The sequence below is a fragment of the Trematomus bernacchii genome, unplaced genomic scaffold, assembly GCF_902827165.1.
Source record: "Trematomus bernacchii unplaced genomic scaffold, fTreBer1.1, whole genome shotgun sequence".
Lineage (NCBI taxonomy): Eukaryota > Metazoa > Chordata > Actinopteri > Perciformes > Nototheniidae > Trematomus > Trematomus bernacchii.
Window position 1 is genome coordinate 2,346,317 of NW_022987531.1, and position 27,512 is coordinate 2,373,828.

A 27,512-nucleotide genomic window follows, 5' to 3' on the forward strand; every position below is an offset into this window, starting at 1 on the left:
TTTTTTACTATGTAAAATCTGAATTTTCTTTAAAATAAAAAACATTTATATTGATTCTGACACTTCTACATCCAACTCACAGATGTAACCTTGCTTTGATAAAAGAAATTATTCATATAACCCTTTTAGAATTTAAGTTGTAGTCATTTGTTTTGGGCATGTCATTTTCGAGCCTGAAACATGAAAAACAGGCTCGGTGTAAAGGCCTATTAATGTGTCATACCCGATTAACGTGAAGAAACTCAGCTAACTGACGATACGAACCATTTTTACCGAAACAAAACACAAGTCTCACAAGAAGCGTCTAAATAAGCCCTGAGCGAAAGAATGCTAACACACTTAGCACTGAACTCTAGGTATAAATACCCTTATTACTTATCGAATCTGCACAAACAAGATATCGATTAGCAAACTGAGATTCCACAGATTCTAGGGGTATAAGTATCATCAGTGAGCGATCTGAACTCGCGGCAAAATGACAACAAACAACAAAATTTGCTTTACGGGACCAAATCGGGAAATAAGTCTTACCGTTGCTGTTGTTCTGATCAAAAGTTGTGTTCAATGGCATTCAAACGATAAAAACGCTGCTGAAGGTTAATCCATAGGTTAATCCAATGTGTCTGTGTCACTTTGAAATGATTACTGATAATCCATCATTCAATTTTTATGTCAATAACGGAGATTTCCTATTAGCTGCTACGATAGCTACCAGAGTGTATGACAGCTTCCGGTTCACTCTATTCACCAATGGGTAATGTTTAAATGGATTTTAGGCAAAACAAGCTCGCCAAAATGGCTTCACCGGTCTGGCAGTATTTTAAGGTGTCCGAAAATGACAATAAAATAGCGGTATGCAACGTGTGTTAGCACGAAGTGCGAGGAACCTATTGTTATTGGAGGAATTCTACTTCTTATTTTTCTGCTGGCGTTTCCTCTTTTTGAGGGCTTTAGGACGCTTCAAAAGTTGTATAATTTTGCATGGACACCAGAACCGGTGAAAAATTCAATATTATGGAGTCAATGGATTCAAATTATTCAACCTGCTCGCTAGCGCCACCTCTGAAAATCCCATTTCGGAAAAATTTACAAAGTCGCACCGTAACTCCGAATAACCTGACATTTTGCACACTTATCCGTCTCGACCTGCTCTACAAATTATCCTCTTGGACCGTTAAGCTCCGCCTACTTTTTTTTAATTTTAATTAGCATAATGTTCAAAACAGTGAAATATTCACTTAAATTTCAATTTATTTATTTTTTACACCAAACTTAGTATACAGCATCCGTGGAGGGTCACACACATTACCCTAGGAGATGAGCATGTTCAGTCGATAAATATGGCCGCCATTAATCAAAACGTGTTTGCAAAAAGGCAGGGCTTAGAAAGAAATGCTCATAACTCATCAACAATGTATCCATATATCACAGATTTTGGTGGATAGGTTCAGTCTGTCTTGGGGAATAGGCACACCAAAGAATTTTCATTTTGGACTATAGGGGGCGCCAAAAACACCACCAATTTATAACTCAAGAACAGATGGACGAATTGTTTTTTGTTTTTTTTACACATCCTAAGCATTCTTATCCTTTAAGCATTTTAAGCACATCTTTGCAAACTCCTCCTAGGGAAATGATCGGAAAAATTCCAATCCAGGACAAGTTAAGCGCATGTCCAATGTCATTGCGAAGGAATAGTCGATCGCTTGAACATGGAACTCGTAGGCTAACGGAGAATGTACTATATTTGACCATTTATATGTCAGATAAACTACTGAGACCTGCCTGGCACACACACACACACACACACACACACACACACACACACACACACACACACACACACACACACACACACACACACACACACACACACACACACACACACACACACACACACACACACACACACAGTCCAACAACGCCCTTTGCTGGCGGCATATTCATTACAACAGACGCCTATACACTCCCTAACCCTAACCCTACTGTTTATTTGTAGATATCTCCTAAAGCCTACCAATAAAGTGTGAAATGTAGGCCTGTTATATATATTATTGAGCGATATATATTATACACACTGTTCTGCTTTCTGCACTGACCTCAGCAGCTGTTCTCACTGTAAACATCGCGTCACAATGAAAGCAGGTGTATAATAAATAGCCTAACATCCAGGGGAGATGTGATTAGTGAGTAAACAAACGGTAAAGGGCAGAAAGTCTGATGCACATTTGATCATCTTAAATAACTTATAATCACAACGGGAACAGTTTGCAGAGCTGTGCTTCGTTGACATAAGTCCAGCCATGCGTCACGCCTCTTTTAAACATCACTGTTGGCTGAAATCGACTCCAGAGAATACATCAGTGTACCCTCGGTTATAGCTCCTCCAGAGAGACTCCTCTCTCCTCTCTCCTCTAAATCAGTGTATCCTCGGTTACGGCTCCTCCAGACAGCCTCCTCGATAATCGATCCTCGACGAGCCTTTAGAGAAATTGTTTTCCTTCGAGACGGCGCGCCGACATCCGTTTCCGGGTCGCTGCCGGAGGACCTGGGAGTCTGGGACGTGAAATGTATAGAAATGACAAATGGCTCATTTCGGAGGACTTGCGCGCGTCTGTTTGACGCCGGGACGACCGGCTGCCCTCCCCGACAGGCGCAAGGACCCGCTCATCACTCATTACTGGATCAGTGAGCTGCATGAGACGATACTGTTAAATCAGTTAAACTGAGCCCCATTAACTGACCCCAGAAGTGGTTTTTCTTTTCTAAAGCTCTCTAAAAAGGTCAAATTTCACTTGTTTTGCATCAATCTTGATACAGGGTACTTATTATATGTTATAGTTTGGATTCCTAAAGCTTTTAGTCTACTATCCCATCATTCAAGGGTGGTTTTCACTATAAGTAATGTGTTTCTTTTGGACGGACACTATAATTTACATTTTTTTACTATGTTCAATCTGAATTAATAGAAAATAATAATACAAACATTATATATTGATTCTGACTTTGGGCACGGAGGAAAAGAGAGAGGGTTTTGTTTTCTGACACTTTGTGAGTTCCCTTACACACCATATTTATGTATAAAATACATTAAAAAGTGCATTTTGCATGATAGGAGACCTTTAAGGACCTGATGCCATCAATACCCAATAACACAAACTTAAGAAGGAAATACACAGGAGTCAGCATATTATTAAGAACGCTTGTTGAAGTTGTCCAATAGTTCTGGTGTGACCTTTGAACACTTATCCTGCAGGACTATACCGCTACCATCTTTCTCCGCCAGCGCTGGACCGACGAGCGCTTGGTGTTTGAAGGCAACAAGAGCCTGAGCCTGGATGGGCGGCTGGTGGAGCTCCTCTGGGTCCCCGACACCTTCATCGTGGACTCCAAGAAGTCCTTCCTCCATGACATCACCGTGGAGAACAGGCTGATACGCATCTTCCCCAACGGGACCGTCCTTTATGCTCTGAGGTGGGATAACGAACAAGCTTATCAGTTTTGTGTTGTTTTATCTGCTCCAACAGATGATGAAAAGTAGGCCAGGGAATGGAGGAGGAATTGGCTGAGGGAGGCGGCAGGGTTTACATTTTGAGATAATGTGATTGCAAAGCAGGGACTGTCTACTATATTACCTGGGTATTGGATTGTATGAATACTGAAGCAAGCATTCTGTCAATACAAAGAGCTGTGGGCTATCGAAGCAACAGCGAGTCCCGTTAGCATCTTCTCAGCATTGATTGCTCTGTGTGCTAAGGGCTTAATGTCTGACGAGCTCTTGGCAAGCTTCTGAAACATGCATCGCACTGACTTTCTGATTAGACTTCGGGCCAAGCAGACAGGTTATAGATAGAAAGGTTGTAGATGATCCAGCAAGTGAATTTGTTCAGCTCTTTTAAGCCTGTGATGATGGGATTTACATATCCAACTGCTTTTGTCACATGCTATAACCTCAGTTGTGTAAGAGATGCCCGTGCTCCTGATTTGACTTCCTTCACTCAAGGCTCTGCGCCTCAGTGCATCTCAGTTTCTTTTCATGCATACAGTTTTATCATGGTTACACATGTTGTGGTTAGGCAAAGGGAGAAAAAAACAAGCCACTTTGGAGACATTCTGCTGATGGAAAGATTGCTACTATCATGAGGGTAGTATGTGGGTGTCGTGTTATAGTAAATTGGGTTGGGTATTCAAAGCTCACAGTTAATCATGTCTCCATACACATCAAGAGTAGACTGCATTGCTCACTGGTGTGTGAACTTGCTTTTCTCTCAGCTTTGACCTATGCTTTTATACAAGTGCATGAGATTGTTATGTACTATATTTGAAAGATACGTTTTCTCTCGCCATTGACTTCAATACATAATTTTTCCGAAATAAGGTCCCATGTGTTCCACCGGAAAGGGAGGGACTTCGCCTCTCTATTCCCCACTGCCACATTTTTTTATTCAAAACGGTGAATTTCGCCAGCTGTTGACTAGTTTGAAACAACTACTAAAGTATTACATGCACACACAGTGCCTCGTCCATGAAAGCAGGCTAAATTAGCTCACGCTAACTAGCTAACTTGCTAAGCTGAAAGACTGGTTCGTTTGATATCCACATTAAGCTGACAAGCTAACAGGGATGTACAGAGTTAATAAAGTACATAAATATACTTACATGATTCAAAATCCACGAGTATTCATTTTAGACGAGGGTCCATGCTCTCTTCTCTTCAACCGTCTGTGACTGCTTTTTTTCCTGATTCATCCGGAATCATTAACCCGGATCCTAGTAATGAGCTGGTCGTGACGAGTCTCCCCTCTCCATTAACCCGAGTCCTTTGAGTCCTACACCTGGTGACGTACAAATTAAAACTATAAATTGCGTCACTCGCTACTCTCCTTATAACATGTAAAATCACATTACAATGTACCCCAGTCCATCTGCCTAGCCTTTAGCAAGTAGGATAGCTGCCAGAAGTTATCGTTTGGCTCAGGGGACGTGGATCAGTGAAACTTCCTGCAGACTCGTGCGGACTCAGAGCCGTAACCGTAGCAGATCCAGAGATCCAGGCAGACTCATCATGCACGAGTCAACAGCAGACTCAGATTCGCAAATCCTGACTCACTGAATCAAGGGAACTTCCTTCACTTCCTGCAGAGTCGTGGGGACTCAGAGCCGTAACCGTATAGCAGATCCAGAGATACATCCATGATCCAGACTCGTCATGCACGAGCATAGCCGCTGGAACTGTGAAGTAATTTTACTTAGGGGGTGCGGACAAAAGTGGGGGAGAGATTTCAACAACAGTAACATGAAGTTTTTCAAATGTACACCATTCGCAGCCCCGCCTCCAGCACCCCTACTTCCCGCGGCTATAGAGAACCGCAGTGACGCGTCCTAAAACCCGGAAGTAAACTCCTTCCGGTTCCTTCGTCAAAAACGCAATGCAATTTCTCCATAGGATTTTGGAAAATAGCTCGAAATAAGGTCTGTGGTTCAGCCGGATAATATCCACATGTCTACCCTACTTTTATAATTTTCGAATCATAAATCTAGTCGCCAGAAGCAAAATGCTAACGTTATGCTATAAACGAACTACAGCAGGGTCGCTGCTTCAACGTCACGCCAACATAAGATCCATATTCAAACATACATATTCTAAATGGTACAAGTTGAAGCGTTTGTTTGAACAGTTTGCAGGAGGCAGGTACTTGCTTTCAAGCAGAACAGGGCAAACAAACTTAGCGGGAGTGTTTTACGTGTTCGGTGTAATGACGTAAAATGGCCTGGACAACTTCTGTAGTCCTATTCAGCCACATGTTAACAACCATCGTTTTTCAGACACGTAAACTCTTCAAAAATCACCAGCGGGGTCACTGCTGATGTATTTAATGTCGTAGAACAAAACGTGATCTGTCTCTTCAATTTGTGTCAAACACAGACCTTATTTCGAGCTATTTTCCAAAATCCTATGGAGAAATTGCATTGCTTTTTGTCGAAGGAACCAGACATGGTAAAAATGCTAACTTACTTCCGGGTTTTAGGACGCGTCACTGCGGTTCTCTATTGTGCACGAGTCAACAGCAGACTCAGAGATTCGCAAATCCTGACTCACTATGCAAAACATAGCAGACTCGTGCGGACTCAGAGCCGTAACCATATAGCAGCAGATCCAGAGATCCAGCAGACTCGTTGTCATGCACGAGTCAACAGCAGACTCAGATTCGCCAAATCACAAAATAACCCTTTTTTTTGTGATCAACATTTTTTATTAAAGCAAAAGACACTGTGTAGCGGAGGTTAATATAACGTTAGTTTAATATGCTCGTGAAATGCAACAACTTTTACGCTCTTGGTGATGCTGACTCATATGACTCAAAGGACTCGTATGATCCGGATCTCTTCAATGACTGACTCAGAAGACTCCGAGTCCGTAAAAGGATCCGGATTTGCCATCTCTACTGTACTGTGCGCAAACTCCTCTGACGTCATCGGGGGCGTCGCCCACCTTTACTCACATTGCCCTGTACATTTTACTAGCTTTTCACAGGTTTTCACATTACTTTAGTTAACATTTACTTTGTGCTATGATTTAAAATTACTTATCAAAATGAAGATACAAAATTACTTGCAAATTCAAGTAACACATTAAATAAAAGGATAGATTTTGAGTAAAATAAAATTATTAGTAATTTCTTGTAGGATTTAAACACATAATCATAGTATTATTTACTCGTTTTTATCAGTGTAGGAAAACCATCTGATGGTTTAAAAATGTAAATTACCTCTATTATTTAAGGTATTTTTTTATAGATTTAATAGTGTGATTAAATCTATAATGTGATTTACCTTTACAAAGCCTGTTTTCAGACACTATGCTTTTGTCTCCTCCAGTGATCGTAATATCTTAGTTAGTTAGAGAAATCATCAGCATACATATCCCAATACAAATCCTTGTATTTAAGAATTTTCTCTGAAAATAGTTCCACTGCCAAGATGAGAAGAATCCCTCGTGGAACTTTGCGCCTCTAGAGATAACTTCACAGTTTAGGGTCACACCCTGTTAGAGGAAACTGGGAGGAGGGTAGCGCTTTGCCAGCACAGAGCAGGACAGTAGAGGAATGTTCACGTCAGGGAGTGAGCTGTGAAAAGGGTCAGAGTGAAGTGGGAAATGTGAGGTGTTGAGGAAAGGACAGCTGTGGTAAATGTTTCAGGGCTGTGCCAGGGGAAATACATGATGAAGCACCAAAATGACCAGAGCCTAAGGCTGAGCGGTCAAAAGGCCAGATTAAATAACATCTACTTTATTTGATGTTTTTTTTTATGGTTTACAAAGGTCCTGTTGGTATATGTACTCTACACACTAACAATGAAACACATGAGCCCATCCATTTTTATTATTATGAACATACAGGTTCACCTACTGAATTAAAAACAGAACAAATGAAGCAAAGAAAGTGAAAACCATAAAGCAGATTCAGATTCTGGTACTCCCCATATTAATATAAATGAAAAATGTCAGTTCAGTAAAGACTAGAGATACCAATCAGACAGTTTCTACATTGCTGTTACAGCCCATGCGCATGGTAGATTAACTGTATTTAATCAATGCGCTATAGCTTATTGGTCTATATCAATTAAAACATTATTTATCTCATACACAAAATCACTGTCCCATTCAGTCAGACAACCAACGTTTAAAATGTTTATTAGGCTACAGCCTCATCACTCCTCGCAAAATATATTTGACATAGTAATATTATCAAAAGCTTATAGATAGTAATTGTATTTCAATTATTCTCATGGTGTTCCCAAAAATGTATGTTATTCATATTCACTAAAATGATGTGCTGTTCCAACTTTATTGAACTTCCAAGGTAGTGAATTGAACATGCTATTGTAATTGGTGTCTGGTATATTCTCATGCACACACACGCATGTTCCACAACACACAAACTGAACAACACTCAATTGTCCGATCGCTACCAGTGTCCTTGCGATCTTGTTATAACAACAAGTGCACGTTACTGATGCAATATGGTTGAGACCATTCAGGCTTATTCTAGAGGGGTGCAAGGAATAGTCCAAGTAGTGGGGGAGTTTTATACAATATGTTTAAAACATAAAGATAAAAAGGTTTCAAAAAGTTATTGTTTAATGTTTTAAGGAGGTGACGCTATTCAGCCAATCAAATCGGTACAGTCAGTGAGTCAGCACGATAGATTCAAACACACACACAGAGACGAGACATGAGGAGAGAAACAGTCGAGGAATTTCAAATGGCGTGCTCAAAAAAGAGAAAGGTAGACAGCGAAAACAGAGCATATAATGACATGTTCTCTTACTGGACCTCTTTGAAATGCAATTGAACACCCCTGCATTATAGCAACAACAACAATAACTAGAGAATGCAATTCCTGAAGAAATTGCTAGTGGGAATGCTTTATGCTGAAAAGCTGACGCTAAACTGCTATGCTGAAATGTAATGTGTAAGAAGAAAGTGAAGAATTTAGATTGAAATGATACATGAACACTGGGGGCTTGAATGTGTGATGAGTGAAGAAAAGAAAGTAAAAAGGCTTGGAAAAGCAGCAGAATATTTGAACTGCAAACTTTTGAACTAACTTGATGGTGAATGATCTGTCACCATGGCAACGGCATTTGATGACACCCCATAATATGCTTAGATGCTGCATCGTTACCAAACCTGTGAAGTTTTGGGCCGTTTGGAACATTTTCACTGAAGTTATGAGAAAACCGTGTTTCATGGCGAGCATTGTGTTGCCATGGCAACGGCATTTGAAGAAACCCCATAATTGACGTAGAGCTATTGAGGGCTGGACCGGTGATATACAAGCGAAGTTTGGGGGACGATCGGACCGTTTCCATTGGACTTACAGCGACATCGTGCTTCATGGCGAGTGGTCTGTCGCCATGGCAACGGCATTTGATGACACCCCATAATACTCTTAGATGCGTTGATGGCTGCATCGTTACCAAACCTGTGAAGTTTTGGGCGTTTGGAACATTTTCACGGCGAGCATTGTGTGGCATTTGAAAGAGAGAGAGAGAGAGAGAGAGAGAGAGAGAGAGAGAGAGAGAGAGAGAGAGTAGAGAGAGAAGAGGATAGAGAGATATATAGAGAGAGATATCGAGATATATAGGCTAGATCTCTCAGAGAGAGCGTCTCTATCTCTCGCTCTCTCTCTCTCTCTCTAGCCTCTCTCTCGCTCTCTCTCTCTCCTCTCTCTCTCTCGTCTCTCTACTATCTGCTACTTCTCTCGCTGTCTCTAGAGAGAGAGAGCTGAAACTGACTGCTGTCAGTTGGAGTGATGACATCATCGTGTTCCATTACACAGGTGTTTACAGTTGAGCTAACGAGCTCTCTAGAGATCAAAGGTTTGCATTGTTCTGAATAAGAGATAAAGCTCTTACATGTGAACGTTTTGTGGAAGAACCATAACAGATATCTGTGAAATTTCAAAACGTGAAGCATGTCAAGGAAGTTGAGTATCTGAAGTATGTTAGTTTAACTAAAGGTGTGCGGCTGCTGCTGTGAGGAAATATCAGCCTGAAATTACAATGGGTTTTAATGGAGACATGTTGAACGTTTTTGTCACTTCATGCCCTCAAGAGGCATTTTGTTTAATTATTTTTGCTTAATTATTTATCACTTTTCAAGCTACGAGATGTTTTCCTACGTTTGTCATGAAAAATTATGTCTCAGGAATGTAGGGTTTGGGAATTATGGCAGTTTTAAAAAAAAAATATGAAGGCAAATTTCAAGATTTCCTACCCTCTAGCTGTGACATCACGCACTCTAGTTAATGTTACAATCTGAAGAAAGCCTCTTTACCAAGGTCTGAACAATGTTTAATATCTCTAAAAGTAAGAATCAGATTTAAAAGTTGTGTTACACGAATAATGTCAGAAAGATGTGTAACATTTTAAAGTTGGAATGAGGTTTCTGAGTGAAAGTATGAATGAATAGTTAGCAGTTGAAGTCACATGAAGATTGTTCAAGTCTGAAGATTTTCTCCATTGACTTCAATGGTTAAAAATGTGATGAATGATTGGATGTATCTCTGGAATTATGAAAGTTATGAATGATAAAAGTAATAGCCATCGATTCCCGACTGAGCTGAACGTTTTGATGTTTGAACAGAGTTTCTGCGATGTTGAATGCAGGAGGAGAAGAGGTGCAAAGTTCCGGCGGAATAATAATAATTTTGTCCGTAGAAGAACATATAGTTGGAATGCTGTATCAGCATTCCCACTAAATAATAATTGGGAGGGGGGGCGCGGCTGTTCTTATGTTCTCTGAGGGGAGGCTCACCTTCCCACACTTTGAAAACCCCTGTTCTAGATCTATAAAATACCATGCTTTAGGTATATTCTTGGAATTTCCCTTATAAAAAATAAAAACAACCTTTTTGTTTTTTAGGATCACCACCACCGTGGCCTGCAACATGGATCTGACCAAGTATCCCATGGACAAACAGACCTGCACGCTACAACTGGAGAGCTGTAAGGACAGTTCATACTTAATAAAGAAAATCAGCTCTGTGCAGCTTCAAGCCTTGGCTGGGACGTGGTGGGTGGGCATGATGTCAAATGAATCGCATCAAACCCGAGGATCAAACAGATCACTTTCTCTCATCTTCTAAACTGCTGCTGTGTGCGTGTGCTTTGTGTGTGCGTGTGCTTTGTGTGTGTGTGTGTGTGTGTGTGTGTGTGTGTGTGTGTGTGTGTGTGTGTGTGTGTGTGTGTGTGTGTGTGTGTGTGTGTGTGTGTGTGTGTGTGTGTGTGTGTGTGTGTGTGTGTGTGTGTGTGTGTGTGTGTGTGTGTGTGTTTGAGAACATGTGTTATGTCACACAGCAGACAAAAACTGCAGGGTGCAATTCCAGTCATGATGTATTCTCCTGTGTTGGTTAGTCAGCCATAAATTACTGCCATACGAACCTGAATGTCTACCCTTCATCTGGGATAGTTGAACAGGGAAATATGCCAAATTCTTTCCCAGAGTAAGATGAGAAGATCATTAGCTCTCCTGTCTTTCTTCTTAGTACGGAAGAGTGTATGGGTCAGGTATAAGGAGAAAAAAATGAGAGGAGGTATATGTTTTAACTTATTTTGAATTGCAAGACTAAAGTTGAAAGGTCTAAAATAGAATTGTAGTGAATAAAGTCAAAATGTTGAGGATAAAGTCAACCTTTTGGAAGTGTACGTACGCAACTACTTTCATTTACTTTCAACATTTTGTCATGTTACAGCGAGAGTGATGACCCATTAGCTTAGCATTATAGGCTAAAGAGGCTAGGCAAGCACTTTCTCCAGCCTTTTCGCTAAGCTAAGCTAGCTCTATTGCCATAGGTAAAGGTTCCCTGTGGGATTAGTGATCATTAAATTACCATTAAGAAGCATAATGTTTGTTACCCATAAAGGATATCAATGCACTCTTGGGAGCATTACAAAAAACTGGTTTTGCAAATATTTATCGAATCAAGAAAGACAACTAATACTTGTTTAGATGTCACAAATACACACATGTGATTTAGTGAGGAACCAACTGGTATAAACTGAGTTTATTCACAACACAATTCAGGGCACCACAAATACACATGAGAGTGAAATCAGCTACTTTAACAAAAAGTAGCAGATTTTTTGTTGTTTTCTTAACAAAAAAGTAAAAAACTGATCCTTTACTGATCCGTACTTTGTATAGCAACTCCCATAAGTCTTTGGGCAGCATATTTACAAATCCTCTTAACATTTTAATATCTTAAATATCCAAACCTCTGACAGTAGGCTTAGGCCCCGGCTCCACGAGGACAAATACGGGTTGAATCCGCATATTTCTCATGCGTATAGCCCTCTAAGCTCGACGACGCCGTAAGGGAAACGTAGAAACAGACCCCGCAAACGACAACGGGTCCAAAGGTGGATAGATCTGGGAACGGAGCGCTCTGGGGGGTCCAACGGGGCCGTGGAGTCGCCTATACGGTCATTCGTTTTCATAGCCCCGCCTCTCCCCACCAGATTCAGATTCAGATTATTTATCTTTATCTCGATATGAACATAAACGCGAGTGAAGTCTAATCTGACAGGACGGAGACACGCAGCTCCTCCGGCTGTGAAGCAGCGGGAGCAAAACACACACTTCAAATCAGATCACCACCCTTAGCTATTTTAATTACCTCTCAAACTACCTAAACTAGTTATAAATATGTTTATTTTTACTGTCGGGTTTACTTACTGGATCAGCTGCTGCATGAGGAAGCATGAAGATTTAAACTTTAACACACATTGACCGGCGAAAAACTCTGCGCGGTTCCCTCCGCCCCCACCGCGGAGAAAAAACAGAAGTGCAGCCATGACAACCATTCTTCTTCGCTGCTTTTGTGGAGGAAGTTGCTGCTTTTGTGGAGGAAGTTACAGCGCCACGTACAGGTTCGGCATATGTACTGCAGCTTTTCCAGCGTTTGGATGTAAACGGAGCCGTCTCGTGGAGCTTGACACAATCCGGTGTATATTGCGTGGGGACGGAAGGTTTTTTGCGGTTGCATTTGCGTTACTCCGATGCGTTTTGCCGTATTTGTTCTCGTGGAGCCGGGGCCTTAATGTGTTAAGAATCATTGATATTGAAGAATCTTTGTCAAATTGGTTTCAATTGGCGATGCAGTGGCAGTTGGTTTAAAATTAAATTTCATTTCATTTCATTTCAAACCTTTATTTATCCAGGTTGTATCCCATTGAGATCATTGATCTCTTTTTCAAGGGAGACCTGCTCAAGTAGGTTCCACATGAAACATTAAAAACATAAACAGAACAACAAAAAGGACATCATACAGCATCATTACAGGGGTTACAATTTACATAACTATCCACATGCACAGGTACCAACAGCTTCCGATTGAGTAGCATCCAACCGAGCTTTAAAAACATTTAGTGGCACCAGATTGCTCAGTTTCCATTTCAATTGCAGACTATTCCAGGACAGTGGAGCTGCGCATCTAAATGCTATCTTCCCTAAGACAGTCCTAGCAGTTGGCACATTTAATAAAACCACAGCATGCAATCTCAGGCAGTAGCCATTTACAATTCGCCGTGAGATCAGGGAGCAGATGTAGGACGGAAGTTTCCCTAACATGGCTTTATATATCAAAATGTACCAGTGACTGAGCCTCCATACAGTTAGCGAAGGCAAACTAGCCCTTGCATACAGGGTACAGTGATGGGTTAATGCTTTACAGTTTGTCACAAATCTCAGTGCACTGTGATACGCCGCATCTAACTTGACCAGGCAATTGGCAGGTGCATTCATATAAATCAAATCACCATAGTCCAGCACAGGTAAAAAGGTCACAGAGACTAGCCTTTTCCTGGCCTCGAGCGAGAAACAGGACTTGTTCCTGTAGAAGAAACCTAGCCTAACCCTCAGTTTTTTAAGCAGGTTATTGACATGACGTTTAAAAGTGAGACAGTCATCAAGCCAGATACCAAGGTATTTGTAACAGGCAACCACTTCAAGTTTTATTCCTTACGTAGTTACAATATCTAAAATAGGCTCTGGTGTCTTTTTAGCTTTTGAAAAGAGCATTACCTTGGTTTTATCAACATTTAAAAGAAGCTTTAGTTCAGAGAGCTGAGTCTGAATAATGTTAAAAACAGCTTGCAATTCAACAACAGCCTCCTTAATGGAGGGACCTGCACAGTACATAACGGTATCGTCCGCATAAAAATGTAAGGTTGCTCCATCGACATTTTCACCTAAACTATTGATGTAGATGGAGAATAAAAGTGGACCTATAACAGAACCTTGAGGAACACCATTAGTAATGTTTAACCACTCAGAAGACAGCCCATCAAAATGAACACATTGGGACCTTTCAGAGAGGTAGTTCACAAACCACCCCACTGCATGGCAGGATAAGTCAATACTGAGTAGCCTCTGCTTTAAGATGCGATGATCGACGGTATCAAACGCTTTGGAAAGGTCAATAAATAGAGCTGCACAACTCTACTTATTATCTAAAATACTCGCCACATCATTCACCACTTTCATTGTGGCAGTGATGGTGCTATGTTGCTTTCTGAAACCTGACTGATGTTTAGACAGGATGTCATTTGTACATAAAAACACCTTTACCTGCTCACTCACTAGGCGTTCAAGAACCTTAGCCAGAACTGATCATTTAGAGATGGGCCTATAATTATTTAATAAAGTGGCCTCCCCACCTTTTAGTAGAGGCAGGACATACGCTGACTTCCACAATTTTGGAATTGTGTTTGTGCTGAGGGAGAGGTTAAAAAGAGTAATGAGAGGTGGAGCAATAAAATCTGCAGCTATCTTTTAAAAGATAGGTTCTACGTTGTCCGGGCCGGCCGGTTTCTTAGGATCTAACTTGGTTAAAGCTTCACGAACAACATCAACAGTAAAAGGAGTAAAACTAAAAGGGTTTTCCAAACCACATTGTTCAGAGTCACAGACTGTGGTGTTCACAGAAGCAGAGTTAGTGACAGAATCAAACAGAGAGCCACAGGACACAAAATGCTCATTAAAACTATTTAACATAGTGGCCCTGTCCGATATAGAGCCAGATGCTGTGGTAAGGCACGGAGGTAGCTCATTACGGATATCACCGGTGGATATCGATTTTATGGCTTTCCAAAAATGTTCAGGATTATTCAGGTTCTTTGTGGTAACTGACAGATAATACTTAGACTTAGCACTTTTTATTTGTGATGTGAAGCTATTCCTTAGCTGCCTAAAGCGTAGCCATTCTACCTCTGAGCCTGATTTCCTAGCCTTTGCCCAGGCCTTGTTTCTCTCATGTAGGAGACTAGATAATTCAGCAGAAAACCAAGGGTTGTCTCGTCCCTTCACTCTAAATGTACGCAGGGGTGCATGTCTATCTATAATTTCCATAAAACCAAGATAAAAATAAGACCATGCAGTTTCTACATCAGCACACAGATCGATTTTACCCCAATCAAAATCAACCAGATCATGTACAAAACCCTGCTCCACAAAATGTTTTTTGTCTCTCTTACTGATAATGCGAGGTTTAACCTTTTGGACTTTTGTGTCCCTAATTGTGGCTACAACACAGTGATCACTCAGATCATTTGCAAATACTCCCACAGATAAGTATTTATGGGGAACATTAGTTAAAATGAGATCAATTAAGGAGGATTTATTTGGGGACTTAATGTTAGGGCGAGTTGGACTGTCTATAATCTGAGTAACATTCAGAGAGATACAAAGGTTTTTAAAATCAAATTGCAATTAAGATTAAATAACATGGCAAGATATATTTTTTATTTGGCTGTCAGCTGATGGTAGGAAGGAAAAAAGCCTTCCTTCCACAGCCTTCCATGCTCATCTGGCTTTTGCTCCGTGCTATTAGATGACAGCCAGCCAGGCTAAGCTAAGTCTGATCCCTGCCAGAAGCCCACCAGGACCTCTGTGCCAAATAAAACATTTAACGGCAGCTCCAGTGCCACTTAGCAGACAAAAAGACATCTGGAGGTTAAAGTTAGGTAACTGAGAGGATGATGGATCCTTCCTCCGCTCCTTTAATAATTCCAGGCTAAATATCTGCATCTATCTCCCTCTCTTCTCCCCCCTGTCTCCCAATCTCTCCCTCATCCTGCTGCTCTCTCCGCTGTTTTCTCTCCTCTCCTTCAATTCCTACCCTCCCTCCCTCTTGCTTTATGAAGATGTATATGCATGGATTTACTTCTTTTAATGTTGTGCCAAAAGTGGATCCTCTGCACAGGAGGAAGGTTTAAAGAAAGTGTCGTTGTGGGAGGGTGTGGGGCGTTTAGATCGGGATTGCGGTTAGATATTTAGTGCCTACTGACAGCAGAAAAAGTCAGAAGATAGTCACAGTCTTTTGTGGTCTGTGATGTTATGTAATTTTTAGTGGGGGCTCTGATACATGCTTTAATTGTTTGGATATGGCTACTTGTTTTTAAGGGGTGCTGGAAGGTAGAAAATACCCCTCTTCTATCCAATTGGATCGCATGTCATTCTCCATTTGGGTTTATATTTGTACTGAAATGTCAGAGCTTTAGGTAAGGGAAATAATGAGTACAATGAGAGAGAAAAATTGTGAATTAACAGGACCTTTCAGCATCAAAGTCACCGTCGCCCTTCATTAAGCGACTTTGCTTTCAGCACAGTGGCTCACCCTGTCAATAATACATGACTCCATATGGGTTTTAATGGGAAGAGAAATAGCAAAATAATGAGCATTCCATGTAAAACAGATCATAGACATGTATTCAAGATTCAGCGTACTGCACTTCCTCTTCTTATTCTCTTGCTCCCTCTGCAGAAAAATGAGAAAAATACACCACAGAGGATAATAATTACATTACATGTTACTTGTTAGACACTTTTATCCAAAGCGACTTACATACTCAATACTGTGGACAATCCCCACAGGAGCAATTTGGGGTGAAGTGTCTTGCCCAGGGACACAAAGACATGCTGACTGCAGTGGGGTTTGAACCTGTGACCCCCTGATCCGAACACCAACGCTCTATCCACTGCGCCACACCTATAATCACACCTTTCTGTCATCATCACCACTTCTTATTAATTGATATTATACTTATGCTAAGTGTGAAATTGCTTTCAATAGCACAATGATGTTTGACCAGATTCATTTTACATGGCTTCTTATTTGGGTTATCGGGCTCTCTGGGGCCCGGTGCAATATGCATGATTAGTCTGCCAGAGTTAAGCTCCTCATCATCATCACATTTTGCTTTGAAGTGAACATGAACACCACACATGCATTGCCATTAGCAAATCCTCTACGTCAGACTGGGTTAGAGTGAATAATGGGATAATAGTCTGTTTGCACTGGGACTCTTAACTACATGAAACATGATTATTTTTTTTAAAGTGTTGTGTTGTTTTAATGGCAAATATACAGTACTGTGTTGGTGAACCCAGAGGAACAATAGCTTCTTAAACTAGATGTTCAGATTTTGCCAAGTGTTTCTTTTTCATGCTGATATTTAGCATCAGAGGGAATTTACCTCCCACTAAGGGTTGCAATCCCAAACAACTCAACCATGAAATGATCAGACTTTAGCAAAGCATCAGCAATTAACATTTGCAGCTGTTCCCTCCATACCTTGGGATTTAGTAACCGTTAATGCTGCATCTATATCATCATCATCACATCATTATTACAGTACTTTTACCAGCTTTCTTTGTTTTGCCTCTTTCTTAGACTTTAATGAAGACAGTTGAGTTACATAAGTCTAACTGTGAAGTTACATTTACACAAGTGAGCTAAGTCAGTATGATAAAATATCTTTATGTTGGAATTATTACCACGGTTAAGTAAGGCAAATGAGACTGAATTGTGTTTAATTTGTATTGGTCAGTATAGAGAACAGCACACCTACCTATCAATTAAATCCAAGTTGATCAGACAATGTTGAATTTAACTAACACAGCCATGTTGGTTGCACATTAGTCAGCTATTTCCTTATTAATCATGTTATTGAACACAAATCAGTTTTTGGAAATTGTTGACATAACTGGATACGATATTATATATTCTTTATTTAACCAGGTTGTTGGGAAAATACTGAATGTACTCTTCTAATATCAGAGTAGCACATGATAACAAAGGCCCTACGTAGCTGTGTACGTAACAGGATGTATGATTACCTAGAAGAGCGTCAGGACACACTGTTTTAGGCATATGATAGCTATGTGACAACGATTAACATGATGATTCAGCCTCTATGGAGATAGACATATGACTGTCATGTTTATTGCTTATGCAGGCCTTAGCTAATCTGAACTAAACATTGAATACTGCTTTGAACCAGTATTCTGCATCTTGTGACTGTAACACTCTCTTATATATAAGCATGTCAAGGACACTATTCGGGGAACTATTTGGTCCCATGCAGCTCTGTATGTGATGACTACTTCCATTCTCGCAAGGATAATAAATACATGTATCCTGATATTGAAGCTCAAGCCGGTGACGAGTGATATCTTTCTAACACAGGTAAAAAGTCTCATTCAGATTAACATCTCTTTTTCAAGAGCGACCTGGCCAAGAGGACAGCATGAACAATGTTACAACAAATAAACACAAACAATACAGGCAGGCGAATACAGCTGTCGTAAAACACAAATTAAATGGCACATTATCCAGTCAATATGCAAATAAAATAAACTGTTATAAAGCATAAAAATGGCACCATTTTAAAATGACTTCCTTGAGCATGATACTTATCCCCAAGTAGCTCCCAATGGCATGGCAAACCATGTGCGAAGGAGTGTGAATAAGCAAGTGGCCCCTTTATGGCAGCCTTTGTAATTGACTTATATTTCAATGCATTGTGAGAGATCGTAAAGACTGAAAAAGCGCTATACATGAAGACCATTAACCAGTTAAGCCCCATGCCCCCGGTACCGGGGGCAAAACGCAACATCTTGCAAGAAACAGCGTCTGAGTGCTTCTTAACATTTAACAAACTATGAATGTGTCATACCCACTTAACGGGAAGAAACTCAGCTATCAGACAATATTAACCATTTTTAGCTAAACGAAATTTAGCCTCTGAATAAGCTAAAAAATGCTAACGCACTTAGCACAGAACTCATGGTAGAAATATTGCTTACTTATCGGATCTGCACAAACAAAATATCATATGAAAGCTGAGATTCCACAGATTCCAGAGCTATGAGTATCATCACTGTGCGACAAAACTCACCGCAGCTAAGGCAAATCCAGATAACACACAACTTAGCTTTACGGAGCCAAAACGGCCAAAACGTCTTACCTTTGCTGTTTTTCTGATCAAAAGCTGTGTTCAATGGCATTAAAACGATAAAGACGCTGCTGAAGGTTAATCCAATGTGTCTGTGTCACTTTGAAATGATTACTGATAATCCATCATAAGATTTATGTCAAAAACGGAGATTTCATATCAAGCTGCTATGAGAGCTATGAGAGCTGCAACCCAGCTTCCGGTTTTGGGCATTCTGGCTGCGCGTCACTCATTCACCAATGGGTAATGTTTAGATGGATTTTAGGAACTTCCCCTCGATTCTATTGGCTCTAACGGTTCAAAACAGGTAAGGTGTCAATCATCAAAATCGACCGATGGGTTCCAGAGATATGGAAAATCCACCCAAATGAACCCAGAAGTGTTTTTTTTCCCTAAAGCTCTCTAAAAAGGTCTAATTTCACTTGTTTTGCATCAATCTTGATACAGGGTACTTATTATATGTTATAGTTTGGATTCCTAAAGCTTTTAGTCTACTATCCCATCATTCAAGGGTGGTTTTCACTATAAGTAATGTTTTTTATTTTGGTCGGACACTATAATTTACATTTTTTTACTGTGTTCAATCTGAATTTACTTTAAAATAAAATAAATCTATATATTGATTCTGACTTTTCTACATCCAACTCACAGGTTTATCATTGCTTTGAGAAAAAAGATTATTAATTTACACGTTTTAGAAGTGAAGATATAGTCATTTGTTCTGGGAATGTCATTTTCGAGGCTGAGACCTATACAAGCACGGCAACTGCTTCAGGAGAAGAAAATATGTTTTACCTGTAAAACTAACATTATGACCTTATAAACTTTCGGAGAATATGTTAGGTAACTGCTGCCTATGTGTGCATCCAGCTGACAACATAAGCAATTATCTGACTTGTGTTTGTGGCCACTTGACACATGAGTCAGTTGTTGACTCACAGACTTCGAGGCGAGTTCCCGCTTAATGTGTGAGGGCTCCGGGCGGCCGTACTGTACATTGTCATTGCAACAAGGGCTCGCTGGCAGACATTTTGAGCCCTTTATGCACACTCTGTAAAGTCTGCATACATAAACACTTTGCCTGAGGGAATTACTCACAATTCATAGCATTATGAAAACAAGGGTTTACTAGGGGAGGCCTGGAAGCATAAAACATGGTAAACAAGGAGAAGAGGCACATGGGTGTTTAGCCTTGCCTATGAAATGTATACAGAGACTCTACATTTACATTAAGGATTTAAAATGGTAGTGTACACTGCAGTGGCGGATTTAGGATTGTAGGAGATCCGGGGCTTAGCCCAGGAGTTGTTGAGCGGGGGGGTTGGTGCAGGGGTAATCATCTGCAAGTGCTATTTGTGGGGAGCGGACCGAACATCCTTTAGGGGGGTCGTCGCCTCCCCTAGGGGGGTCCGGGGGCATGCTCCCCCGGGAAGATTTTTTTTTTTAATATTGAAGTTAAAAGCATCAATCTGGTGCACTTTGAGAGCAAAATTAAACCTACCTTAATAATACCTTAAAGCGGACAAAAGGCACTGGAGAACACTTATTCATTAACACCCTTTAATGAAGCAAACTAATGCCTTAACACACTCAAATACAGTCAGCAGCTGGTTGAAGTCACTTCAGATCACTGATCCAGGGAACAGGCCTCACATCCACTGAAAGAAGACAATATAAAACAAAATGAAGATTGACCATATAATTAATATGTAAAACAATAAAATAAAATGCATCTTATTCTCTTACAGTACATGTGATCCTGACTGGCACCTCATAAACTTCAGATGTAAATAAGAAACATGAAATGTATCTTATTCTCTTACATGTGATCCTGGCTGGCACCTCTGCTGTCTTTTACAGCTCTGTTCTTCACTCCCTTCTTCTAATCCTGTTTTCTTCTTTTAGTGTCTTAAAAGTAGACTGAGGTATGAAGGGTTAACGTTACATCTTAGGATAATTTTGAGTCATGTTCTGTATACATACTAACATATAAGGGCAGGGACGTGCACAGGTACGGGCTATTGTTGCCTGGGCAACGGCCCGTTTGCCCTGACCTGCCCCTCTGGAGAGAGCGAGAGTTTTTTTTTATTTTTTTCTGTTGTGGCCGAATTAACATGATAAGCCCACAATTAGTATTGTAGCGTCTCGCTGCGATAAAACACACCTTGTCAGCGCTGTCATCTGCCGGTGCGTTAAAGACCACCTCTTGTGTCGGATTTTGGAACATTTATTTTGAGTTTTCTCATGGCAGTTAGAGTATAGGCGACAAACCAGGGGACTTATCTTCCTCTTGACACCGTCTGTTATTTACAAAAAAACACCTAAATATACTTGTTATTGTGCTTCTGTCTTTCTGTGTCTTTTCATCTGTAAACTCCCTCAACCTCTCTCTCTTCTCTTGATCGCCCTCTCACGGGAGAACACTTCACTGTCCCACTTCATTGTAGGATTTCTGCCATTGTCTCTACTTCAGTTTGACCATCTCTGTTATGAAGTTATGGAATACTAAATAAATAAGTAATTAGATACCGTAGCGTTACTGCGCTCATAAAGAATGATAAGAATAAGAATAATGCGTATTGAACTGGTTTAATTAATTAGTGAGTTTATTTAAGGTAATTAGTTAGAAGCCCTATTTTATCGGTATGTCTGCACAGCAGTTACAATGGTCAAACTACATTAAAACAGAATTGTCCCCATTTTCTCTGTAATAGTTAGTAACATTAGATATTTTAATGAGATATGGACCACAAAAAAGAAAATGTCCCTGGTTTTCCTTTTATGAACTACCGAATGCAAGTAGCTTATTTTGTTACGAGATGATAATGTGAATTACTCTTCAAATTAGTTAATGTAAAAATCGTTTGGTTTCTTTTACATTAAAAACAAGTTAGAATTTTCAAAAGGTCTTATGTTTTTTTTCGGGGGGGGGAGGCCCTTTTTCCAGTTTAGAGCAATAGCCCCTCCAAATGTCTGTGCACGTCCCTGTATAAGGGCATACTTAGTGTGGTTACTCCATGTTTACTAGCTATAACATTAACGTTACATCACTCTTTTTTACTTCTTACTCAGTCAGCCAGAGTGCAGATATCACCATTAGCCTGTTATTCACTTTAACGTTAGAAAACCAGCAAAGTAAAATTTCAAATAAGATTCACAAACCTGAAACATCATCCATTTCTTCACTCCTGGTGATGACATTGTTGTCAGCTGCTGATACTGCTGCTGCTGCAGCTTGTGGCGCCTGCTTCGATGAAAATAACTTTCTAATATCCATAACTTTATAGGCTATTAGCTTAAAACTCGTCAGGCACTAGGAAGGATCACTTCTTCTTCAGGGGAGTGAAGGCTACGCAGTACGCAGGCTACTGTCCCGCAGCGGCTGCCTCTCTGGTGGACTCCGGTACTGCACATTACTCACGAGACGTTTTCACAAAAAAAAATGTTTTAAGTGAAACATCCGGGGCTTTTCAGAAAACATCCGGGGCTTGAGCCCAAGTAGCCACCCCTAGCGCCGCCACTGGTACACTGTATAAACATCAAATAAGAGGAATGCAAGCATATGAGCTAGGGCTGTGCAATTAATCGTATTTTAATCGCAATTACGATTTTGGCCTGCCACAATTACGAAAACAACATAATCGAAAAAAACAATTATTTTGCTTTGCTAGGTTGTGACAGTGCACTGCAACATATTTGATCTAATTAATTTTGGTCTCATATATTTGTATTTATCATATTTATATATGTTTAGTAGCTTGTTGAAGTGCGCTCCAAAATATTTGTTGATCTTGTTTATTGGTATTTATTATTTTGATATTATTTATTTAAATGTATCATTTATTTTATTTATTTTTGTATTGGTTTTTCAGTTGAATTATACGTTCAGGGTAATCAACAGTTAAAAAGATACTGTTCAAATTATTATTTGTATTTGTTTTAAAGTTCTATAAATGGATTTTTTCAAAGTCAATGAATAATCGTATTTAATAATCGTGATATCAATTATTGACCCAAATAATCGTGATTATGATTTTTGCCATAGTCGCACAGCCCTAATATGAGCTATATTGCATAACGTTTTTACTCAAACCGTATCTTTTATTATTGCCCAAAGGTGGAGTTGTTGATTATAATATATAATATGCATATAAAATGTCCTGTTTGTACTGTTTGTGCCTGAAAATATTCCAGGGTTCATATCCATGTTTTTTTATTTTTTATTTAGCCATTCAATCTGCTTTTATTAAGCCTTGTGTACAGCTGGTTGCTAACGATGCCTTATGATGAACGAGGTAGTGTACTGTGGGTTTATCAGAGCTTAAAGCAGCGCTCTGCCGCAGCTTAACACATCAATAGTACAAAACAGCAGGCAATCAAACAGAAAAACAGTTCAAGTCCAGCCTTAGACTGTCTTTGAGTAGAGCTGAGAGGAACTTTGGGTGATAATTCTCTGTGTGTTCTTAATATATAAACAAAATATTACAACTTTGAAATCCTTATTCAATTAGATTTTAATAAAAATACATTGAATACTTCCACTTTAGATTATTTTTCTGTAATCTACGTATGAAGGTGATTTCCATCTCTTTTTCACTTCTACAGGGGGTTACAACATCAATGATATCATGTTCTACTGGACCAGAGGAAACGAGTCTGTCAGCGGATTGGACACCCTACAGCTGGCCCAGTACACCGTAGAGGATCACTACACTTCTGTCTCAGAGGCCGTCTATGAAACTGGTAACAATGACCTTCATCTCTCAATGTCACATGTAGTGGGGCGGGGTTGGAACCAAATGCAGGACAAATGACGAGTTAACAGAAAATATCTCTATTTTAGGTTTAATCCAGACAAGGCAAGCTAAAACAAACAGAATATAACTTCACGTTGAACATCATACAACAATTCAACCAAGACTAACAGAAAACCAGCACTTGAATATAATCTGAACTAATGAGGGGATAAAGTGTAGGTGTACAGGAGGTCAGGTGGTTGCAGAGCTGATTGGGGAAAGGTGGAACTAATAAGGCCAGTTCCGATAATCAAAAAGGTGGGGAAACACAAAAAGACAGAAAACAAAAACAGACATGACGCAGATGTAAAAAATAAAACAGGAAACAGCAGTTGTTCAATAGTGTAACATCAAATCCATATGGGTAACATATCAGATACATATCACATGTTTCTGTTGTGAAGTACTGTACATTGACACACTTTTGTCCTTTTGTCCCAAGGCAACTACCCGAGGCTGGTGTTCCACTTTGAGCTGAAGAGGAGCATTCTGTACTTCATCCTGGAGACCTACGTCCCCTCCAGCCTGCTTGTTGTCCTCTCATGGGTTTCCTTCTGGATCTCCCTGTCCTCTGTTCCAGCACGCATTTGTATAGGTACGAGTACAAAGACATGTTTCTTACCCTGATATTTTCTCTTTAGTACAAGTATTTGTATGGCTACACAAAGATGAGATATATTTTACTCTCCTTTTGTGAGCAAAGATGTTGGTTCTTAGATTTAAAGGGCTGAGGGGTTGAAGAGAGCATCTGTGACATTGGTGTTTTTAAGTGGGAACATTCAAACTTAGATGTTGCCTTGAATTACATCTGCCACTACTGCAGGGGGCTTGAGAACACCCCGTTCTCAAACCTTAAAAAGCACACTGGATTTAAGGGGCTACATTTTGGTGAGGTCAATGCTCAAATCAAATCAAGTTTTATTTATATAGCACATTTTTAAGACGATTTTTGGTCGAGCCAAAGTGCTGTACATATAAGAATTACCTTACAGTAAGGACACTTTACAGCAAATACAACAGCACAGTTTGTGCAGAATATCAGTATGAGAAAACGACACCCTCTGTCCTTAGACCCTCACATCGTACAAGGAAAAACTTCCGGAGAAAAAACCCACAGTTTAAAGGGAAAAATGGGAGAAACCTCAGGGAGAGCAACAGAGGAGGGATCCCTCTCCCAGGACGGACAGAAGTGCAATAGATGCCGTGTGTAAGAGATAATACATTTTACAGCGTAGGTAGACCGAATGTTTGGAAATGCATGTGTCTATAATAAGAAGATGAATCCACGAAGATGTCAACAACAATCCTGTGGGAGCCATCAGGGAAGCAGCATGACGAGACCCAGGCAGGACCGCAGAGACAGGCCCAGCCACGACCCGAAGTCCACGACTTAATCCAGAACTCAGGATAGAGGATCCAGGGCACAGGACCACATGCTCACTTAAAAAGAATGACACAAAGAATAAGCTTTGACAGCAGAGACAGAATTCCTCAATGTTGGCTTTTTTTTAAAGTATAGTGAGAAAGGCAGATTGGAAAAATATAACAACTGATCAAATAAAAGTTGCTTAACAATGTTATATTCTGTGTTTCTTTGCTCCAGGTGTGACCACGGTCCTGACCATGACCACTCTGATGATGGGAGCCCGGACGTCACTGCCCAATGCCAACTGCTTCATCAAGGCCATCGATGTTTACCTGGGAATCTGCTTCAGCTTCATCTTCGGAGCTCTCATCGAGTACGCCGTGGCGCACTTCTGCAGCCTCAGTCACATGGACTCACACATCTTCATGGTGAGACCCTCATGGATATACTGTTTTATAGCGTTGTTTAAATAACATTTTAAGGGGTTTTGTTTTAACCTGATAAAAGGGCACCCACTAAACTGAGTTTCAGAAATGCCATTAGTTCCTGCATGTGATGTGAAATAAAAAAACAATATTAAAGCAATATTGTGTAACGTGATGCACACGTCCCAACTGTTATACAATTGGTGCCCTCAATGGGATAACTATCAAGTTTGGATGCTAGAGTTGTTAATAAGTCACAGGGAATCGCTTTGTGTTACTATTTTTAAGACTCGAGGTTGCCAAATCTTGTGTAATAACATCCATATTATGTAAGAAATCCACAAAACAATAAAAACATTTTAAATGTATTATGGAATGACAGCTGTCTTTGTAAGAAACCCATTTTGGTTGCTTATTTCATAACGCATGTATTATTTTATTATTTGTATTATTTATTTATTATTTATTATACGAAAAAGCAGCTCAACTGAAGGCAACTCAAGACCTGCCATGTGCATGTCCTTCCTGTGTTACTGTTCATTGTTGGAGTCATTGCTGTTGTTGTGGTCACAGTCATTGTCTTCATAATGGTGGTCATTGTCCTCCTCGTCATCTACATCATGTCATCATGAGCATTTTGGGGTAAGTTGAACAAGTTCTCTCAAATCTGAATGTAACTTATTTTGACTTCAGTTAAAATCTCATTCTCTTTTTGTCTCCCAGCATTACGGCCACCACATGCACGACCTGGACGACGAAATGAACGGCATCATCACCACCATCTCCAACCACAACAGGGCCAAGAGACGCAAGGAGGCTGCCGCGACTCAGACCCCGGCTCCCGCCTCCCTAGAACTCATTGTTAGCCCGTCCAGCCCCTCGGGCAGCGAGCCGAAGCCCGAGGCGCCCCCCCCGGAGCCCACCCACTGGTGCTTCACTGCTCTGGCCACGGTCCGCAAAGTGCTCCGCTCCTTTACATGCTGTACCGTGGAGAACCCCCACCACATAGACAACTACTCCAGAGTCACCTTCCCCCTCTCTTTTGTCATGGTTAACCTGCTCTACTGGACATATTATCTGTACTTTTAGCATCAGCTCGAGTGCAGCCCGTTTCCCAGAGAGAGTGTTTGTAAACAAGAAGTGTATTTTACTGTATGTATATGTACAGTAAGCGTCATTTAGGTGTGTTTTGAGATGAGTGTGTATTATTTCTGCATTTGGATTCATGAGCGAAGTGGAATTCTCACATAGATTTTCTGGGAAATGCTTATGATTACAGCTCCATTTTTAAATATGAATGTGAACTCGGATCGAGCCATTGCTTTAAATGTAATGCGGCTGGTGTTGGTTACAAATAGGATCATTTAACACTGACAGGGTAAGATTTAATCAATGCTGATATGCGTTGAGAGGAAAATTGCTTGCAATGGAAAACATGGCAGTCTACATCTTTTTTTTCTGTAGTATGATTTATTTTACGCAAATCTCCGTGCAGGTAGTTACTGTCAGACATGGAGAGGATGGAGCTGTAATCTAAGGCTGTCTGACAGAATATGCTATCTTTGCAGAGGGAGAGCAAATGCCCGTTTTCTTTTTTTCTGCTGTGATGGATTAATTATTTGTATAATGTCATCTTCCATTTCTGCCTGCAGATGTACCATTTAGATGGAAATAGATAAATTAATGGATGAGAGAAGAGTGATTAAAAATAAATACAAGCTAGAGAAATAACTCAACAGACTGTTAGTTTAACCAGGCTCTCAAGGACGGACACTTCCATTCGCTGTTGAAATCTCTCTTTGTTCTTTGTACATCTAAGAGTTATTTTTAGTTCCCTAAGCAGTGCTATCTCTCTCTGCCTGCATGTATTTGTTTCATTGACACTATAAATGCAGTGGCCTTTGATCCCTTCAGTTGTGTTCTGAAAATCTTGCCACTGTGAGCGTGAACAGTATTAGTACACGTGTCCTCCCGAATCTGTCCTGCAGTTTCACAAGGAAGGGAATGAAACCACAATATGTTGAACAACAAAATACATGTAATCAATATATAACCATATTAATTAATATATTAGTATGGTTCATTTATTCAACAAATTCTGAAATAGTTTTTTAACCTCAACTA

General features: G+C 40.2%; 1 protein-coding gene across 1 annotated transcript in view; it reads left to right on the forward strand.

The window, feature by feature from the left end:
* Positions 1-26,906, forward strand: part of LOC117476109 (gamma-aminobutyric acid receptor subunit pi) — a 108,110-nt gene extending 81,204 nt beyond the window's left edge. Inside the window, exons 5-10 of the mRNA XM_034122486.1 lie at positions 3,257-3,474; positions 10,430-10,512; positions 23,407-23,544; positions 24,040-24,192; positions 25,201-25,391; positions 26,112-26,906. Coding sequence (XP_033978377.1) covers positions 3,257-3,474; positions 10,430-10,512; positions 23,407-23,544; positions 24,040-24,192; positions 25,201-25,391; positions 26,112-26,477 — 1,149 coding nt within the window. The 3' untranslated portion in view covers positions 26,478-26,906. The remainder of the gene's footprint in view (positions 1-3,256; positions 3,475-10,429; positions 10,513-23,406; positions 23,545-24,039; positions 24,193-25,200; positions 25,392-26,111) is intronic.
* Positions 26,907-27,512: the final 606 nt, after the last annotated feature.